The sequence below is a fragment of the Diceros bicornis genome, chromosome 2, assembly GCF_020826845.1.
Source record: "Diceros bicornis minor isolate mBicDic1 chromosome 2, mDicBic1.mat.cur, whole genome shotgun sequence".
NCBI classification, from domain to species: Eukaryota; Metazoa; Chordata; class Mammalia; order Perissodactyla; family Rhinocerotidae; genus Diceros; species Diceros bicornis.
In genome coordinates, this window is record NC_080741.1 from 58393261 (window position 1) to 58413135 (window position 19875).

A 19875-nucleotide genomic window follows, 5' to 3' on the forward strand; every position below is an offset into this window, starting at 1 on the left:
GTTTGACGGTAATAAATGGTAAAGAGGAAAACTAAGGCAGGGAAGGAAGGGATGCGAAGTGTGTAGGAGATGCCAAGATATTAGATGGGGGCTTTGTTTAGAAATAGCATGAAAAAAGACCTGAAGAATGGCGGAGTGGGCTGTGTGGCTGTCTGAAGGAAGATCACTCCTGGCCACGGACCAGCAGGTGAAAGGGTGCTGAGGTGTGGAGGCCAGGCTGCTGGGAGCTGTGAGAGCGAGGGGAGAGCAGTGGGAAGTAGGTCAGAGGTTAAGAGGGAGCTGGACACATAGGACCTTCTAGAAAGGACTCTACTGGGAGCCAGTGGAGGGCTCTGTGCAGAGGGGTGACCGGACCTGCCTTAGGTTTTAACAGGATCATTTTGGCTGCTCTGTTAAGCACAGGCTGCAGGGGCGGGGGCAGAAGCAGGGAGACTAGCTAGGAGGAGGCCACTGCCAGAACCCAGATGCTTTGTTTCCCACTGTGCCCCCAGCACACGGCCTGCTTCCTGGCACAGAGCAGGCACTCAACAAATGTTTATTGAATGATGTGTGAATTAGTGATGCCCAAATACCAGTTCTCAGACTGCTGCCACATAGGCTACGTGGACAAGGTGCAGAAAAACAGATCCCAGGCACTGCTGGGGATCCTGATTCAATAGGTTTCTGATAGGAAAGAGGAATCTTGATTTTCAGACAGTCCAAAGGTAATTCTGGGCAGCAGGGCTGGCCTTCTATGTTAGTTAGGAATGCTTTTGGCTGCAAGTAACAGAGACTGACCAACAGTGGCTTAAACAAAGAAGGCTTTATTTTTATTTACAAGAATTCTGGAGGAGGATGGCTGCTGGCATTGGCTTGGTCAAATGATGATAGGGTCAATGTCTCTGAGATTCTCTTGCCCTTTTTCTCATTGTAGCAAAATGGCTGCTGTGGCTCCAGGCATCACATCCTCAATCAAGCAGGAAGAAGGGAGGGGCAGGGAGGTGTTACCCATGTCTGTCTCTTTTACCAGAAAAGCATAAGTTTTCCCAGAAGCCCCTGTAGACTTCCTCCTAAATTTCACTGGCCATACCTGGTCACCCCAAGCTGTAAAGGAGGCTGATCAGTGAGAATCTAAATTTACAACCTCTACAGTGGGAGGTGCCTAGAGAGAAGGAGTTGGGACTGATCACGAGGGAGTGAACAAGGGTGTCTGCCATGGCTCCACTGGACGACGTGGTACTTGAGGTACTTGGGGCTTCATTTCCATGACTCCCCGCCTCCATGGAGGACCTCTGGGGACCACGGAATGAAATCCCAAGCATTCCCTTGGAGGGGCCTACTCCACCCTAGACACTCTGTCTTGCTTCTCTTCACAACGCATAGACCCCCAAGGGCGGCTTCTTTGGGGAAGTGGTGGTCTTTACTTAGGGACTGTGCATCTCCCCTGGCAGACATTTAGAACCGTGTTTCCACATTCTCACTAAGAGTCACATTCCAGAGCCTTTTGGAGCTTGACGTACACACGCACTCAGAGGCAGCATGTCTGTACTTATACCCCTACGCGGGACCACACACGGGAAAAGGACGGCGTCTTTGGTCACCCTCCAACCACCCAGTTAGGAGGAAGACCAGGATGAGCCCTTTCCTCGTGTAGGTCCCGCCTTTGGTCCATCAGCATCCCAGTGGCAGCTCACTCGGGTAGTTCTGGGGAATGGAAGGAAATGCTCTTCTAGCCCTGTCTGGTCACCTCAGCTGATGAGTTTATAAGGCCAGGGCAGGGATTTTATTCTTCAGGGGAAAAAGAAAGAGGCCTGGTTTATTCTCTGAATCTTTAAAAATGGGATAGGAGCGAAAGGTTGAAGCACCTGGTCTCCCGTAGGAAGGGAATTTTGAGGAAGAAGAATGGGGCAACTCACTGGAGCTGGCCCAAGAGATGGAAACCAAGTCAGGCGTGGGGCTCAGGTGCAGAGGCTGGAAATGGGGACTCACAGGGGCCAGTCTCTAAGAGTGGCAGGGGGGTCTTCAAACCACTGTTCATATTTCCAGAAGTCTATTGGAAATCACCGTGTATTTGCTCTCCCTGGGCTTAAGGAAAAGGTAAAAAAAAAAAAATTCTTTTTTTTTGGCTAGAATTGCATCATAACAGTGTGGTAAGAAATACAGATTGGCAATTATATACATCTCTGGCGAAAGCAACAATCACACGACCGACATGCTTTTCTAGGCAAAAAAAGTCTTCCCAGGCCTGGGGTCCCTGGGGTGGGGTGAATAATCGAGAGCCCTTGGGGCTGCAGAGGTGGGTGGGAACCCCCAGGGCAGAGGTCCACGGCGGGCAGAGATGGCTTCAGGGACGATGTGACCCCTGGACGCTCCAGCCTTGCTGCTTAGAGTGTGGTCCTCAGACCAGTGGCCTAGGAGCTTGCTAGAAATGCAGGATCTCAGCCCCCACCCCAGATCTACAGAATCAGAAGCCGTATTTTAACAAGATCGCCAGTGATTTGTAGGCACAATCAAGTTTGAGAAGCACTGTTCTAGACTTCTGGGAGCAGGAAGGCTGCAGCCCTGGCTAGGTGTGGTTACAAGGCCGGGACAGGGAGGGCTGTGGAGAGGAGGAAATAGAAGTCTCGGTGTAGGGGAAAGGCTGGCCGACTCAGAGAAGCTGTCTCGTTTGTACCCTTCCAGCCCAGCCTGACGGGAGCCCCGAGGCCGCCTGCAGGCTGCCCTGCCCTTCCTCACCAGGGACGGCTGCACGTGAACCCTTCTCCCCGCGGCTGGCTTTCAAGGCAGGTGTCCCCAGATGCTCTGCTTAGCCGCCCCACACCTGGCTGCAGGAAAGTTTTCTGAGACCTGGGAGCTGGGCGGTCCGGAGAAGCAGGGCCCCACGGGGCCTGGGCAGAATGGGGGGCTTGTCAGGCCAGAGAGGCACCTGTCCCTCCTACCCAATTCTGCCAGAAAAATTTCTGCGGGGCTCAGAAGCCCCTTCAGGGAGAGGTGTCTTGCTGAAGGTTTTCCTGGCAGTGGCTTCTTTTGGGAGCAGAGAGGTGAGTGCTCAGAAGGAAAGCCTGGGAGCTTAGGGCCCCCAGCTCCTGGAGGGGGGCAGACCCCCAGGGGCGATGCATTTTTACAGGAGCAAGCGTAAGCATCACAGATGTCCCAAGGCCTGGGGCCCAGGACTACCAGATACAGAAGGGCTGGAGGAGGGGGTGGGGGCCGGGGTGGGCTGCGGGGGGCTGGGGCTTCAGCAGCTAGCCCTACAGGGCCCTCTCTTCACTCGTCAGCGTGGCGATTCTCCGCAGGTTTTCTCTGACTTTAATAAATTCGGGGGCATGGTCCTCTTCCTTTTCTGGTGGTTTTTCCAGCTGAGGGAGAGAAAAGCAGAGGTGTGAAGGGAGTGGGGCCAGGGGAATTCCTAGTCTCAAAAGCCACTGGGTTTGGACCCAGTGTCCTCTTTGGGGAGACAGAAGTGGGGATCAGTTTTGCCACCAGCCTGCTAGCTGGGGGGACAGAGCACGAGACTAAGTTGTCCCTGTAAAGCCTAGTTCAAACCGCTCACCTCATCTGGGCCTCAGGTTCCCCATCTCTAAAATGGGAACACCACCTGGCTCATGGGGCAGTTGTGAGAATGAAATCAGAATCAGCATGCAATATATTGGGCTGATGAGGAAACAGGTTCAGAGAGGGGAAGCCACTGGCCCAAAGTCACAAAGCGAAGTGAGTGGCAGAGTGAGGACTCAGGCCAGTGGTAGACTCCTGATCCAGTGCTCGTTTTGCTCAACCTCGTCCCTCTTGCCAGCTGCAGCCACATGCAGAGCTCCTCCGCAGAGGGAGGCGTGGGCCGGGGCTGGGTGTTCCCACCCACCTGGTTCAGCCTCTGCTGCCGTCTCAGCAGCTCCTGCTCGAAGGGGCACTGCAGTCGCTTGGCCTCCATCTCCTCTTTCTTCTTCTTGATGAGCTGGTTCCGCCGGCGGTGCTCCAGGACACGCTGAAGCTCCGGCTTGCTGTCGATGCCCAGGCCCCTGCGGAGGGGGGACCCGTCAGGAGAGCCCAGCTTCCCCCTACCCCAGCCTCAGGGCTGCACCCTGAGTGACACCAAGCTACACCATTATCTGGGGCAATCCTCCTGGCAGCCCCGGGAGGAGGAACCAGCACTGTCCCATTATACAGAGGAGGGAAACAAGGCTCCCAGGACTTAGGACTCCAGTCCAAGTCACAGCTACGATGGGGGAATGAGGATTTGCACCCAGGCCTGTGTGACTGCACGACCAGGTTTTATGTTACTTCTGTTTATTTTCTCAGGATAAATTTCTAGAGGTGGAATTGCTCGGTCAGGCTCTTTGAAAAGATTTCGGACACATATTTCCATCTGCCCCTTAGGAAAGGTGATCCAATTTATACTCTGTCAAAGGTGTTCAAGAGCATCTATGTCTCCCCACCGTCACCATCCAATTTTTTTGTCTTTGAGAATCTGGTAGACAAGAAATAATATCTGGTTTTCATTCATGTTTCTTTGATTATTAGTCATGTGGAACAGCCTTTGAGATGATTACCAGTCATGTGCATTTATTCTTTTGTGAACTAACTATACCTATCTTTTGTCCATTTTTTCCTTATGGATTTATAAGAGATATGTATATATTAATTTTTGTCTGTTATTTATATTGCAAATATTTTCCCTGATTTGTCTTTAGGTTTTTTTATTGTGGTGGTGTTTTTTGACATGAAAAAGGATGATTCTAAAAGGCAATCAGAGAAAATACTCATGATATACTAAGTGGGAAAGAAAACCCTACTAAGGATACAAAATGATATCTGCTGGAGGGCCCCTTGACATCACTGAAAACAGGAATGAAAATCACAGCCCACGCCAATACCAGGACCGGCCAGTAGAGGGAGCTGCGAGGGCGCCGCGGCCTGCATCCTAATACACACTGGTGAGCAGAAAGGAATTTCCCAGGCCTGGGAGCCGAGGCTCAGCTCCCTTCCTCCTTCCCCACATTCCCTCAATTACCCGAGTCCCAGCCCTGCCACCTCAAGCCTGTCTCTCATTGCATCCCCCTGCCTCCCTGCTCCACTCATGCCCCCTCCAGGATTGTGACACCCCTGCCTGAGACCCTTCCCAGGTTCACACGTCTCCTCTGGCCCACCTGACCATCTATGCTCCAGCCACACTGAGCTACTTGCGTTTCCTGTCCATTTACACATGCTCATCCATCTGCTGGGAACACGCTTCCTTCTACCAGCCAGCACCCACCTTCTAGCCTGGCTGACTCCTGCCCACCTTTCAGGCCTTTGCGGAGGCATCACCTCCTCCATAAGGACAACTTGGAGCCCTCCCTTGGACCTTGGCTCCTCTGGGGTCCTAGGCCCATTATGCCCCCATCAAAGCACCCATCATATCACCTGGTTAGCCAGCCACCCGCTCTGGGGGGCAGAAACTGGGTCCCCTTCCTTCTTGTACCCCCAGCGCTGGGCACAGGGCCTGGCACACAGTAGGTGCTCAGTAAATGCATGTGGAGGGCAGGCACAGAGTGGGTAGCTGGGTGGGAGAACAAGGCTTTTGGACCTTCCTGGTTTCTGCTCTGACCATGTGGGGCACCCTGAGCCCTCCTCAGCCTCCAGGAGCCCCAGGAGGACCCCCAGCCCTGCCTTCCCCAAGGGGCACCCCCCCCCCAAGCCCCAGAAGCCCGAGGCGCTTGCCAGGCTGAGGCAGGCGAGCGCCGTTCCCACCTCCTGTGGTTCATGAGCAGCTCTCGGTGCAGCTCCTGGTGGCTCCGGGAGGCCTTCACGGGGTTCGGCAGCTTCTTGGGCTTGATGAGCTCTGGGTTCCACTCTCTGTACTCTGGCCGAGCCATCAGGCCCCCGATGTCTGCCCGCTCCCTCTGGATCTCTGAGTACATGGAGGCTGCAGACGTGGGCGGGGAGTTGGTCAGAGCCGGGTCCACAGTCTCATCCATCCCCATGGGCACAGTTGAAGGGTGAGAGTTTCGGCGTTAGATGGACCTCGGCCACCTGCTACGGTGCAGCCTTGGGCAAGCTACCTCACTTTCTGAGGCTTGGTTTCCTCATTTGTGGGATGGAAATAATTGAGCCTGTGCACAGAGTTGTAAGGATTGGAGATGATGTTTGTAAAGTGGGTATAGAGGTAAAGTGCTCCTGGGTCACAAAATATGGGTTGACATGTGCAAATGTTTTTGGCCTGACTTTGAAAAAAACAATTTTCCCTCCTATAAAAAGAATTATGTTCGAGTTTCTGTTTTTTCAATAAGCTTGTATCAGAAAAAGAAAAGATATTTTAAAAGAGCAATATGTACTTGTTAAAGACAATTTGGATAAATGCAGTGATCAAAAGAAAATATCACCCCTTATTGTTCGACTTCCCTCTCCATAGTTCCAAATTCCCTCGTGGAAGCGTCCAGCTTTCTACTTTCTCCAGATCAAAGAGTCTGAAATCCCGGGACTGCTGTGTCTCTAATTACAAAGGGACAGTTGTCATCTTAATGCAGATGTCTGGCTTCTTAATGGCCTCACTTCCACATAGCAGCCTGAAATTTGTCAGTTTACTTGAAATTCAGGCAGAAGGGCTCCCTTTTCTACAAGTTGGCTCTGTATCCTTGAAATGCCCCAAAGCAAGTACGAGAGTGAGAGAGCGAGCAAGACTTCTTAAGAAAAAGTCTCAAAAGGGTGACACAGCCTGGCCATTAGCTGCTTATAGTAATTAGAATGAAAATTTCAGCATTGGCTCTGCCCCTTCCATGAGTCCTGCTTTTCTGAGGTTGATTCTTCTGTATGCCAGGCACTGGCAGTGTTTCGTATGTGGCAGGCACTGAATAAACAGTTGTTGGTAATTGATAATAAAACCTTTGAAGTTGTACAGATGAGGACACCGACGCTCAGAGAGATTGGTCTTGGGGCACCAGTGCCTTAAAGCATGTGATTTCCATGTGGCAACTGAGGGGGTGTGTCTCCACCTCACACACCAGGGTTCAGTCCCCCTCTTGAGGACCACCATGTTGCCTATGGACAGACCCTCACTTCTCAGCCCCTCCCCAACCTCCTTCCTGCTGGGAAGAAGATGAAAGCCATTCTCTGCCTGAGGGGGTTTTTACAGATGAACAGGAGTTCTCCAAATAAACTAGACAGGAATGGTGGTCTGTGCAAAACCCTGGAAGTGGGTAATAGCTCAGTGGGGTTGGAAAATACAGGAGGAGGGGGTTTGATGTGGTGTAAATTGCAAGGTGACATGTCAGGGAATGTAGGCATCCAAGGGGAGATCATTCTTTGCAAATGGTGGCATGCCAGACACATGTTTGGCATTTCTATTATTACCTATTGCAGGGGGCTGTTAGGAGGATTAAGTGAGACCAAAATTTATAAAGGTGCTGTGTAAACTGGAAAAAGTGTTAATTATTATAAGATATTTTGGATGTAGCCAGATTAAGTGTCAGAACATAGAGACATATCTGCTAATTTTTTTCTTGAATTCACATTCTTAGAACTGCTTCTAAAATGAGAATTCTAATTAATTTCCTATCTTCTCTTTTTTCACACAAAACTGTTTTCAGGTTATATCCCTCCTAATTTTTTGGTTCTTAAAAAATGACTGCGGTAGTATCTGGTGGTTTGTTAAAAATGGACACTTGACAAAATAAACCGTTGGCTATATCAATTCCCTCCCCTTTTAAAAATGTGGATATTTTCTTAGTCCATGGGATTAAGTTGTCTGGGAGCCAATGCATTAGAATACTCTGATTCGGAGTGGAGTTCTGGGAATGTTTCCCCCTTCTGTTGCCTATTCCCATTACCAAGTCCCACCAATCCTTTACCTGGGTAATTCTCAGCTATACGCTTCCCTTCCTATGTCCTCAGCTCTCATCTTATCCAGGCCATCATCACATGCACTGAGATAACTACTGCAGCCCCTTGGCTGTTCACCCTACCCGTAGCCCCTTTGTGCCCCAAACCTTCCAGAGTTTCATAATTTTCATGAGTCACACTATCTTTAAAATAACTACCTGTATGTTGCCAAAGCGATAAGGCAGGAAACAGAAATAAGTAGTACAACTTTGGGAAAGGAGAGGGCAGAATTAGTATTTGTATAAGATACCACTATATCCCCAGAATTCCCAAATGGATTAACAGAAAAGCATTTGGAGCCAACGAGAGAATTCAATAATGTGGCCAGAAGCAAAATAAGTCCACAAAATCAAGAGCTCCCGTAAAAGAGGAATGACCATTGAGAAAGTACACATAATAAAATTGTTCATGCATGCTACAATATGTTTGAGTCCCTATAATTTGCCAGGTGTGGTGGTGGAGGCTGGACACACAGAGGTGAACTAAGCAAGCCAGGTTCCCGCTGTCACAGAGCTGACATTCTCCTAGGGAGGCAGACAGTAAACACGACACGAAGCAATAAAAATAAACAATTACAAATTGTGAGCAGCCCGCTGAAGGAACCAGAGGGCCGGGGAAGAGACTAAAGCGAGGGCCCGCCTTTAGCCAGGTGCGGGGATGGCCTCTCAGAGGAGGTGACATTTAAGATCTGACGGTTGAGGAGGAGGAGGGAGGCTGTTCGGGGCAGAGAGACAGCACGTGTGCCTCACGTACCTTGAACAAGCTCGGTCTGTTCAGGGAACAAAAAGGCACAGTGTGCCTGGAGTGGCGTGAGAGCGCGACACGGCGAGTGTTTGGAGTGAGGGTGGACGGGTGGGTTCAAGTCGGGAAAGATCGAGTCGGATTCGATTTTTAAAAGGTCATGCTCGCTGCTATGTGGGGAAAAACTGTCAGCAGGTTTGGGGAATTTTTTATATGACTTTGGTTTCTTTCACTTCCCATGGGCAGTCTCTGTCTCTCTCTCCCGTTGAATTCCAGAGGAAAAACATCTGATTGGCCAGGCTGAGAACCTTCACCCCATGGGTCACCAGCCAGCCAAATGGGGTGGCTGCCCTGGGACGGGCCCCACTGAGGCAGTAGGACCCTGTCCAGGGTCGAGTTTAGAAGAGCAGCCCTGCATTTTCATTTTGTACTAGGCCCTGCAAATTATGTGGCCAGTTCTGCACCCTAGGTCTAATCAGTCACCAGTTCTGGGTCAACGATCTGCTCCACGCCTTTAAAAAAAAAAAAAGAAAAAAAATCAGAGCTGAGCAGTGGGGAATGGTGTTTCCCTGAGGCCAGGGTGGTGTGGTAGCTGATGCAGGAACCCTGAAGGATGTGGCTGGTTCTTCATCCCAGAGCTGCAGGCCGGGAAAACCGCTGCCTTTGCCAGTTAGTGTTCTGAACTCCAGCAAACAACACGTGTGAAATCCGTGGACAGATGTGTGTGCCAGGGCTCAGAGAGCTGCGGAGCCAGCCTTCCTGCCTCTCGTTTCATTAAAAGAGGCTTCCGTGTAGGAGAGCCTCACATAGGTGCTAGAACAAAGGGGCAACTTAGCAAAGCACAGGTGCTGGGCCAAGAAAACCCGGGCTGTCCTGGAAGTTAGCTGGGCCTTTGGAGCAGAGGTGGGGTCCATTCCTAGGGCTGCTCTGGCCAGGTCTCTCAGGCTGGGTGTCTCGAGAGATCCGAGATTCCAGGATATGGCCACGATGGGGCCAAGAGGTGAGGTGAGCATTAGACAGGTCATCTTGGAAAAGAAAGATGAACACTCAAAGGAAGAGCTGGCAGGGGAGAGGAAGAGGCCCATCGAGGAGGAAGTTAAGTGGCTAGTGAATATCCTTCCCTGGTTGTCAAAGAAATGTGGAATGAAGTGGAAGTGTGTGGCCGTCGGAGCCATTCGGACCTGGATTTGAATCTTGCCTCTGCCCCTTCTTAGCCCTGGGCCAGTTTACCTGCTCTCTGCAGCAGGAGTCCTGGAACTACAGCCTTTGGACCAAATCCAGGCCCTCTGGAACACAGCCATGCCCACTCATTACTTACTGTCTGTGGCTGCTTTCCACTAGAACAGCAGAGTAGGTGGGACAGCTGCTTTTGATCAGCACCCTTCTTCATGAGGTTGTTGCAAAATAAATGCAGTAATAACTTGCAAGGAGCTTGGCAAGTGCCTAGTACAGAGTCGAGGACTTAATAAGTGCTAGCTATCAGGGTTGCCACATACAGTGAGGCAGGTTGTACACTGCGCAACTCTAGGGCCTCACTCCTGTAAATTCAACTATGAGTGTTGCCCCTGGAATGGCACAGTGTGGCCACTTTGTTAGCTGTTATTAACAATTACTATTAATAAATCCCATTCTACTCTTGGATTGAGCTTTCTCATCCTCCTAAAAACTACACTGGCTAAATTGGTGGATCTTAACCCTGGCTGCATTTTGGCATCACCAGGGGAAGTTTTAAAATACCAATGCCCGAGTCCTGCCCTGGGGATTCTGATTTAATTGGCCTGGGAGGCCTTCGGGATTTTAAAAAGCTCCCCAGTTGATTCCAGTAGTCAGCCAACTTTGCAAACCATGGAGTTAAAAACAAAAACAAAAACAAACAAACCAAGCTTCTTTGCTTTGGCCTGAGTGATTTCAGCCGACTGGTTGGCCTGGTTTTCGTGGCAGGTCTGATTAAGGTCACAGTTCTTAGCAGCTGGGTGACCTTGGATGCGTCTTTAACCTCCAGGACCCTCCCCTGTAAAATCAAGATGCTGTGAAGATTGGACGAGCTAAAGTGCTGGGCACGGGGTAGAGGCAGCTGGAAGACATCAGCTACATTGAGTGTCTTGCATGACTACGAGATGGGCAAATAATTCTCACTTAATATGCAGCCTGTAGGACCGACCTCATCTTTCAGGGCAGGGGGTAAATAATAAGAGGTCCGAGGAGAGACGGGGAGCTTCTCGCGTCTTCCCAGTTCTGCTGATGACCCAAGAGGTCCCGCCGCTCCTCCCTGGAGGCTCTGCAGGACGTCAGCCCCACGCCAGGCGAGGCTCGGCTGGGATCACTAACTGCTCCCAGGGTGAGCTCACCAGGCCTCTGGGGTGCGCGTGGCTAATGTTAGGGGGGCAGCATTGAAACCAAACACTGGCGCCCCCCGGTGCAGGAGAGCGATAAGGAGAGATGGGAGGGATGTGGCACCAATGAAGACCCAGGTCCCAGTTCGTCCTGAGAATAGCTGAGGGACCCCAGGCTGTCTAAGGCCTTAATGTCCCCTTCATCTGCCCTCTCCCCTGCCCTGGTGGTTCTGGTTCCATCCTTGATGGCATCAATGATAACAAATGACACGTGAGCCAGTAAAGCAACATGGTTAAAGCAGATGTTTTGGAGGTGACAGACTGGGTTTGAATCTTGGTGGCACCTCTTCCTAGCTCTGTGACCTTGGGCAAATAGCTTAACCTCTCTGAGCCCCTGTACAGTGGGGATAATGGCAATACCTACTCATGGGGCTGTGTGGGGGGGTGAAATGAGATAATGTGTATGATATGGTTAGCCCAGGCTTGGCAGAGTGATGCTCACCGAGGGTGAAGTGTGGGTCTCCTATCCTGAGGGGACTTGTGGCCAGCACTTGACACCTGAAGAAGGCTCACTCACCTCCACCTGGATCTCACAATCCTGCTGGGAGGCAGCCAGTGGTATTATTTTATTATTCCCATTTTGGAGATGACAAAACTGAGGCTTAGAGAGGCCAAGCTACAAGTTACTCTGTATCCCAAGATACAGAGTAAATGGCCCAGCCAGGACCTTCAGACTCCAAATTCAGTGCTCTCTTTACCACTCTGCTATCTTCTAGATGCAAAGCGTCTTTCAGTTAACAAAGAGGATTTACATCCCTTCTCTCTCCCTGGATACTCAAGAAACCCCAATGAAGAGGCAGTGCGAGCCCATTTTATAGAGGAGGAAATGGAGGCTTGGTTCTTGGAGGACTCCCGGCCCATACGAAAAACAAACTCTCACAAGCCGCTTGGGGCTTAAGCCGGAATCCACAGGCCTGTCTGCTCACGGCTGGTCTTTGTTAGGAGGGGACCAGCTGGTGGCCTTCCCTCCCCAGGGTGTTGGCCAGTCTTCACTCCTCTGCCCCCGCCTCCCCCCACCCCGCCCAGCCCTTGTTCCTTATCACTGCTCAAGCTGCTGGGTTCAGAACAGACTGTGACCTTGGTTCAACCTTCCATGGGGTGGAGGGGCAGAGGAGAAGGGAGGCACTGGCAAAGCAGAAAGAGGCATTCAGGAAAAGTGACAAGTGTGGCCATGGATTTCCCAACCCTTGTCGTTTTTCCTCCCAGTGGGAAAGTGCCCGTTTGTATTCCACTGGCCAGCAACCACAGGACAGTGTGTGGGGGAACCACTCAGATCTCCCGGCAACTGTGGCCGATGCCTAGAAGCCCCCGTCAGAGCTGCTTGTCCACCTAGATGCCACTTCCCCACCCTGGGAGAAAATGATTCAACACAGCATCTTGCCTTGTGACCTCCTAGTTTGTGAGGAGCAAGTCTGGGTGGGCATTCGGGGCTTTGAATGAATTCCAAGGCCAAGTCCAGGGCTGGACATGCCTGGTCCTTAGCGAGGTTGGTGGACAGTGCTGTGCAGTGGATCAAGGCACAAGTGTCAGCAGGCCAGATATTCCTGTTGGCCCTCCAGTGGCATGACGCCAGCCACTCCACCTGCCCCCAGCAGGTACTTACCACCAACAGCGCTAAGAGCCACACAGGATCACAGACACCGGAGACACAGGTACTGGGGCTGCCTCAGCCAGGGAACCACCTGGGTTTGGTAACAGTTCCAAAAGGTGACACACCCATTCCTATAACCCCTGGTTTTTGGCTCAAGCCCAGACTTGCCTTGTATTGTAAAACGCTAAAGCCAAATTCACCGGAAAGGCAGGCAGTTAGCATGCTGACGTGCGCTCGCTATGTGTCACGTACTGTGCCAAGCCCCTCACAGCCACATCTCATGAAATTCTTACAGCAGACTGAGGAGGGGGGTACTGTCATCACCCCTTTGCACAGATGAAGACACTGAGGCTCCAAGGGGTCATCTGATTTCCCCAGATCACACAGCCCTCGAATGAAGAAGCTAGATCTGAGCGGAGCTCTGACTGACACCAAAACCTGTACTCTCCCAGTTGCGCCACCCTGAGCACTCTGGCCTCCTGTCTATCAGTTATGAAGAGAATTAAAACCATCACCCTGTGGTAATGGGCTTAGGTGAGGTTATAGCGTGCATAAATGCAGATTCATCTGAGGATTTAGAAGACAGAGATCAAAAAGAATGGAGGGCTGGATCTGGCACTCCCTCCACTTGGCCTTCTATCCTGTTCCCAAACCCAGGGTGCCAGGAGGCACCCCCCAAACACTTCTCAGATGCAGGGACATAGGCCCGGTGCCTAGGCACAAAGAGCTCAGCTCCCCTGACCGCCCACCTGGTGCTCCGAGGCTGCCCTCCTTCCCTTGCACCTCCTCCCGGCACAGCTCGACAGCAGGTGAAACAGAAGAGAAATGGTCTTACTTCTCAGCTGCGCCGTCGGGCAGGGAACTCGGGAGCAGTGTTGCTGGCTCCTGGCTCCACCGGGAAGTCCCAGACTAGCCAGGAGGGCCGCCTCCAAAGGGCGGTTCTTAAACCCCTGGGGATGGCAGGCAGCTCAAATGTGCCAGCGAGTGAGGCAGCTTTGCATTCCTGTTTATTCTCGTATCAATAAAAAGGAACTGTTACTATAGTAACGGGTATTTCACTTGGTACAGGGCCACTTCCACGACGCGGAACACCGTGTCCAAGCCACATGCTTGAGAGGCACAAATAAATACCTATTTTGTCAGATTGTTGAGGAATAAGAAACACGCCAAGCTTTGTTCTGAGCAAGGCGGCTCAAATAGAGGCATTTCCCTTGTTTCTAATAGAGGGTCAGTGAGAGTGCATTCCAGCACATCCTGGCGGAGGGGGAGCCGGGCTTCCTGCTGCAGCGCCGAGTTCTTCAGGAGAGAACAGCTCTGGGGGTCAAGGGAGGGGAAATCGCATTGGGTCAGTTCTTGGTCGTCCACGAATGTGTCGAAAACTCCATCCACATTATTTACTTGATACCTTGAACTTCATCTGAACTTCAGGGAGGAGCCAACAGGATGTGGCACAGGAGAGAGCGTGGGGGAGCTGAAGCTGACCCGCTCTGGGCCGGAGCACGCCTGTGTCAGCCCGGCTCGGGCACCAACCCCTTTGGCAGCCCCCGATGCCCCTGAGCCTTGGTTTCTGTGTTTGTCAAATGTGGAGAAAAACAGGGTGGTTGGGAGATAACATAGGTGACATGACATTAGTGAAAGCATGCAGTCAATGCTCAGCAAATAGGACTTTTCCTGCAGAGAGAACCGGACGCAGCGTGATCTGAGGGCAGGGCCCCAGCATGTAGCACTGAGCCTGGCAGAATCTGCCTTCCATAAATCGTGGCTCAGTGAGCGAATGTGGATGTAAAAATAAAGAGTGTGTGTAGGTGCTGAAGGCCGACCTGGGTGCTTGCAGATAAGGAGGCATTCTCTGAGTTTCAGAATCAGCGTTCACTTGAAAATTTGGAAGTGTTTTCCAGCTTTTGTCATTATCCTTAGTCTCCCAGTGAGGAAGCTGGCATCTACCAGTTAAACATGGCCCTCGTTCCAACTTCGCTTTCTCATGAAGGGTCTTGGCTGGCTGGAAGGCGATGAGGCCCATGGCATACATCGAACGTGGAGGGGGGCGTTAAAAATGCGTTTCTTGTCCTCTTTGGCTTCTATTATTCATTCAACCAACATTTATTGAGTACCTACTGTGTTCCTGGCATTGTTCCAGGGCTGGAGCTACAGTGTGAATGAGACACAACCCTGTGCTCAGGTAACCTACACTCAAGGCAGGGGGACAGACAAAAAATGAGACAAACAAGAAAACATGAAGCTACAACGAATGCTATGATGAAATTAAGACGGGGTGAGGTGAAAGGAGGGACTGGCAGCTCAGGAAGGGTGGACACCGAGGAGGTGAAGTTATAGGGAGGTCTGAATGGTGAGAAGGAGTCAGCAAGGTGAAGACTGTTCCCATAGGAGAGGATTCCAGGGAGAGGGACAGGCCCCCGGTGGGGGAATGAGCTTGGCCTGATGGAAGAAGGCCCGGGGGGCTGGAGTGTTGGGGGTGAGGGGACGGTGGGAGACAGGGCAGAAGAGGGGGCGGGGGGCAGGTCTTGCATGTCCTGGGAGCTTTGGCCAAGCCGGCCATTCTGCAGCCACTTACACTTAGAGGGTCACGAATTCTCAGGTATAGAACAATTTTTTGGAAACAACACGTGGTCTTTTTCGTTTCTTCTTCCTAACTTCTGCTTCTCTTGAGGTACTTTGCGTGGTAGCCTCCTCCAGCTTCCCATCCTGCTGTGGCTTAACTTCACGAAATTCTGACATGGAAGACTACAACTAAATGCGGTCTTGTCAAACCACTCTTCGCTGCCCCTGGTCCCCAGCCATGTGTTGTCCTGCTGCACAAATGACTATTTTGGGCATTTCCTGGGGCCCACAGTGGCTTGCCTGAACCAGTCCCAGTGCCCTCTGACAGCTGCAGGAATAAGAGGGATCCTGGGGCAGGAGGACTGCTGACAGCTTGTGCTCACCACCTGGAGAGACAGAATCCCGTAATCCAGCTCACTCCGGAGGAGCAGACTCTGAGAGCCCTCGTGCCAGCAATGGCCTCCATTCCCACTTTGCGTTCCCTTTACTGGAAGACTGATGGCAGCCCCGGAGCAGCCAAGCGCCAACGAGTGTTGGGCAGGAATCCCCCGAGGTTGGGGGCCATTTTCCCCAGGCAGTTGGGACTCACTGTACTTCTTCCACTGTAGCTCTTCTCACAGTCCAACTCGGGTACAAACCCATCAGGCTGACCCACCAGACTGCCAGCCTGAGGGCAGGGACCTCTCCTGTCCTTCTTAGTGTTCCTGTCCCAGTACCATGGTGCTCAGTAACTACTGTTGACTTGCAGACACCAGAAACACTGATATCCTGAGCTTGTTATAGCACCATCTTGCTGTGTGTGTGTGTGTGTGTGCATGTGAGTGCATACGTGTGTGTGTAACTGTGTGTGAGATCAGCGATCAATAGCCACCATTTCCCAAGCCACAGCCATCAGTGAGAGATTAGGCTACATCCCATGATGGGACGCAGTCAATAGCGTGTCTATTTATTGACCTGAAAAGATATCCACCACATGTCTGGTGAAAAATAAAACAGCAAAATCACATGTAGTATGACTCCCCCCCCTTTTTTCCCCAAGATAAAAAAGTTAGTATAGTATATAGTATATGTGTAGTACATACATAGAAACTAATCTGGATGCATATACATTAAACTGTCAAAAGAATTCAGTTCTACATCAATCTATCTCAGATGTCACTATTAGATATCATTTAGAATGCGTGTTAAACTGGAATTACTGGGCCACGCTCCTGGACTACTGTATTAGAACCTATGAGGGAGGGGCCTAGGAATCTGGATTTTTAACATGTCCCTGGGGGGATTTGTTTATATTCGGGAGTTTGAGAACCACTATTCCACAGCATAAAATTACAGGCCCTTCTCCTTTGTCACTACGTTTTTGTAGTGTTTGTGGCTTAAAGCAAACCCAAGCATATATTGCTTTTGCTATCAGAAAAAAGCAATAAAAATGAAAAATATGAGAAAGAGCAATCTTTTCCAACCAACTACAGTTATGATTCACCTGTGGTTCAGGCATGTCCGTTTTGAGTATTGGAAAATAGAGGTCCTCTGAGCAGATGAACCTTTTAGGAGTTTACTCCAGGTAAGGGCCGAGTCCAGCCCCCGTTGCTGCCTCCTGCCTTGGTCTGTGTGGCCTTCCCTGGAGGCCTTCTCATTCGCCCGAAAGGAAGGACTCTGGAATGCCAGGGGCCTGGGGATCAGAATCCTTGCTCAGCCGCACTGAGGATTGCAGGGAGATCCCAGAGGCTGAGCACACCTCTCCTACACTCATCTCCCGTCCCTCTGAAGTCTGTTTTCTTGGGGACTAAAGGAGCCAAAAGGAAGGGTGACAGTGAAGACCAGGAGAGGCTGTCATGACTGGGAGCTGGGGAATTTTCCTGTATCTATAGTGGGCTGGGGCTGCAGCTTGCATAAAAAAACTTCAAAAACATCTTTCCTTTCATTTTTGCCTCCCTTTCTCCAAGCCAACAGGAGCCTGGAGTAGCTTATCTGGGCCCACAAACATCAGACAAGAAGTTTCCATGCCAACTCAAAACCTCCTCCTTGGCGCTGTATTCAGTCTAAATCTCCAAGGCCCTTTTTCAAGGCCTCAGTGTGGTTTCTGAGAAGCCACCCACAAAACAGCCCTGGGATTTAACCTCCCCCCCACCCCCAACACGCTCTGCTGGAAGGCCATGGGGGGAGAAGCTGTACTGGCAGGAAAGCTTGTCATGGGATCCATGGAGAGATTATAAAAGGAATGAGAGTCGCCTTTACAACAAGTTTGAACCAGGAAGAATTTACCCGGTGGAGGGATTTCAAGCGTGAAAACAGGAAAGTACAAGGGGGTGGGGAAGAACTGCGAGTCTTGTTTCAGAAAGCTGGCTCTCAACCCAGCAGCAATTAGGCATGGTTAATCTGGTCTCTTAGCTGTAGAAGGACCCTGGGGTGTCTTCTGCCCCCAGTACAGTTTAATTCAATTGTAGCCGGACAAGAGATGGTCAGTGGATCTAGGGATGCAGAGAGGGATGTGTGTGACTGTGTGTAGAGAGGAACCTGGGTAGACCACAGCTTGTCCAGCCAAGCAAAGTTCCAGGATTTCTGGAAGTGAGGTTGCCAGATGTAACAAATAAAAATGCAGCATGCCCAGTTAAATTTGAATTTCAGATAAGCAATGAATAATTTTTTAGTATAAGCATATCCATACAGTATGTGGGACATACACTAAAATATCATTCATTGTGTATCTGAGATTCGAGTTTAATTGAGTGTCCTGTGTTTTATCTAGCAAGCCTACTTGGCTTGGGATGGCAGGGATGGAGGCTATGGTCGCCCCTCTGGCTGCAGAGGAGCAGCACAGTTGCTGATCTCCACAGGCACCTGAGGACATGTCTAATCTGTCCATGCTGCAAAGAGATGCTTCCCTTCCCGCCAGGACTCCGGCCTGAGCTCCGGGTAGGATGCAGGTAGGAAGCTTAGGCAGACCTTTACCATAGCGCTGCAGAGCTTCCCAGGCTCGGCCAAGCATGAGTTATCCCCAGAGGTGACCCTTCCAGCTCAGTGGGTAAGAGCCTGGGCTCTGGTGTCAGCGCAGGTACCAATCCTGGCTCCACTGCTGGACAGCTAGGTGACTGTCAACTCCCCATTTCCTCATCTCTAAAATGGGGCAGACATTCTTTTGAGGAATAAAGGAGGTACAGCATGGAGAACCCTTCACACAGTGCCTGCCACAGAGTCTGGGCTCCAAAGTGGTAGCTGCTATGTTGACAACCCATTTAAAAGCATTAAAGATTTTCATCCAAGTGAAAATAGTGAGATTAAAGACTAGAGTCAGGACAATCTTAGCAATGTAAAACAAACACACACAACCACACACACACTATGCATAGGAAGGAGACACCCCAAATGTTACCTTGGCTGCTTGTGGTTAGTGGGATTACAGGTAAGCCTTCCCCCTCTTCATTCTCGATTTCCCAAAATATTCATGGCAAACATACATTACTTTAACATTAAGAAATTATTTTAAAATAATTTGGGATGAAAATTTTTCTAAAAGTGTTATACTACTTGGTACATGACCTGAGGCTGCTATAGATGAAAATGGCTGCCCTCTTGGGTTTGCCTCTATAATCCCGTCCTTGGGGGCTTCTAAAGGATGGGGGCTCTTGTCTCTTCTCTAGATGGCTCAGTCGGCTCCTCACCTCACCCTTATTCTTGCTCTTCCTGTGTGAGACAGAGTAGTGGTTCCAGAGGCACACGCCCCTGGGTTTGAATTTCAGCTCCACACACCCATCAGCTCACACCCATCACACACCCATCAGCTGTGTGACCTTCAACAAATCATGTTACCTTCTGAGCCTCAGTTTCCTCGTGTTTAAAATAGGGGTTAATACTAGTTACCTCCCTGAGAAGAGGGACACACCTGTTTTGTTTGTCAGTACATCCCTATGCCTTATATAGGGCCTAGTGCATAATAGTGGTCAATAAATATTGGTTGAAAGAATAAATGAAGTTGATGAGATGACAGATGTACAGCATCTGGCAGAGAGAGTGGCAATAACAAGTGACCAACAATCATTTGCCATTATTATTACTATTCTCAGAAGGTGCGCAGACTTTGGCATAGGTAGACCTAAGTTTGAATGTGTTTTCTATCTGTTAGTGGGATAGAAAAGGTCCCTTAGCAGGACCATGGGCAAGCTGCTTAAGCTCTCTGAGCCTCAGTCTCCACATCTATTAAATGGGGATGACAATGAGCAGTTACCTCCTAGGGTTGTGAAGACTGAATGAGGCAGCGGCAGTGTCCCTAGCACAGAGTAAGAGCTCCCTCCACGAGGCCCCAGTCACAGGCCTCTGCTCCCTTCCTGCTTGTGGCTGTGTGTGGTACAGTTCCCAGGCAAGCGCTTGGCCCCTTGAACGACTCGGATATGTCTGCTATTCTGGATGGGTTAGGAGCGAAAAACGTTACCTTCTGAGTGAGGCACAGAGCTGCAGCTCCAGGTTAGAGGGAGCACGGGGTCTTCAAATTAGCCACACCTCCTCCTCAACTTTGAGAGAAGATAGGAACTGGGTGGGGACACTTGGGAAGAGTGCTTTGTGGGGAGATCGCTGGAGATGGGATTTGAAATCAGATCCATCTAATATAGAGCTCCTCCCTTTCTGTCTGCCCGGCTCAGCCAGATTTAAGACACTCCTCCAGGAAGGCGCCACCAGTCCTGAAGTCTTGGCCAGGTCTTGCTTTTGGACTTAGAGAACTGTTGTTCCGCTGTTCCCAAGTGGTACCTCCGCGGCGGGATC

At 50.7% G+C, this 19875-nt stretch overlaps 1 protein-coding gene across 1 annotated transcript; it reads right to left on the reverse strand.

The window, feature by feature from the left end:
• Positions 1-1352: 1352 nt before the first annotated feature.
• Positions 1353-13406, reverse strand: FAM107A (family with sequence similarity 107 member A). The gene is made up of 4 exons (XM_058562086.1): positions 13308-13406; positions 5707-5881; positions 3839-3995; positions 1353-3338 (listed from the first exon to the last, which is right to left on the reverse strand). Exons 2-4 carry the CDS (start codon positions 5874-5876, stop codon positions 3231-3233), a joined length of 435 nt encoding a protein of 144 aa, XP_058418069.1. The 5' UTR covers positions 5877-5881; positions 13308-13406; the 3' UTR covers positions 1353-3230.
• Between the last annotated feature and the right edge of the window lie 6469 nt (positions 13407-19875).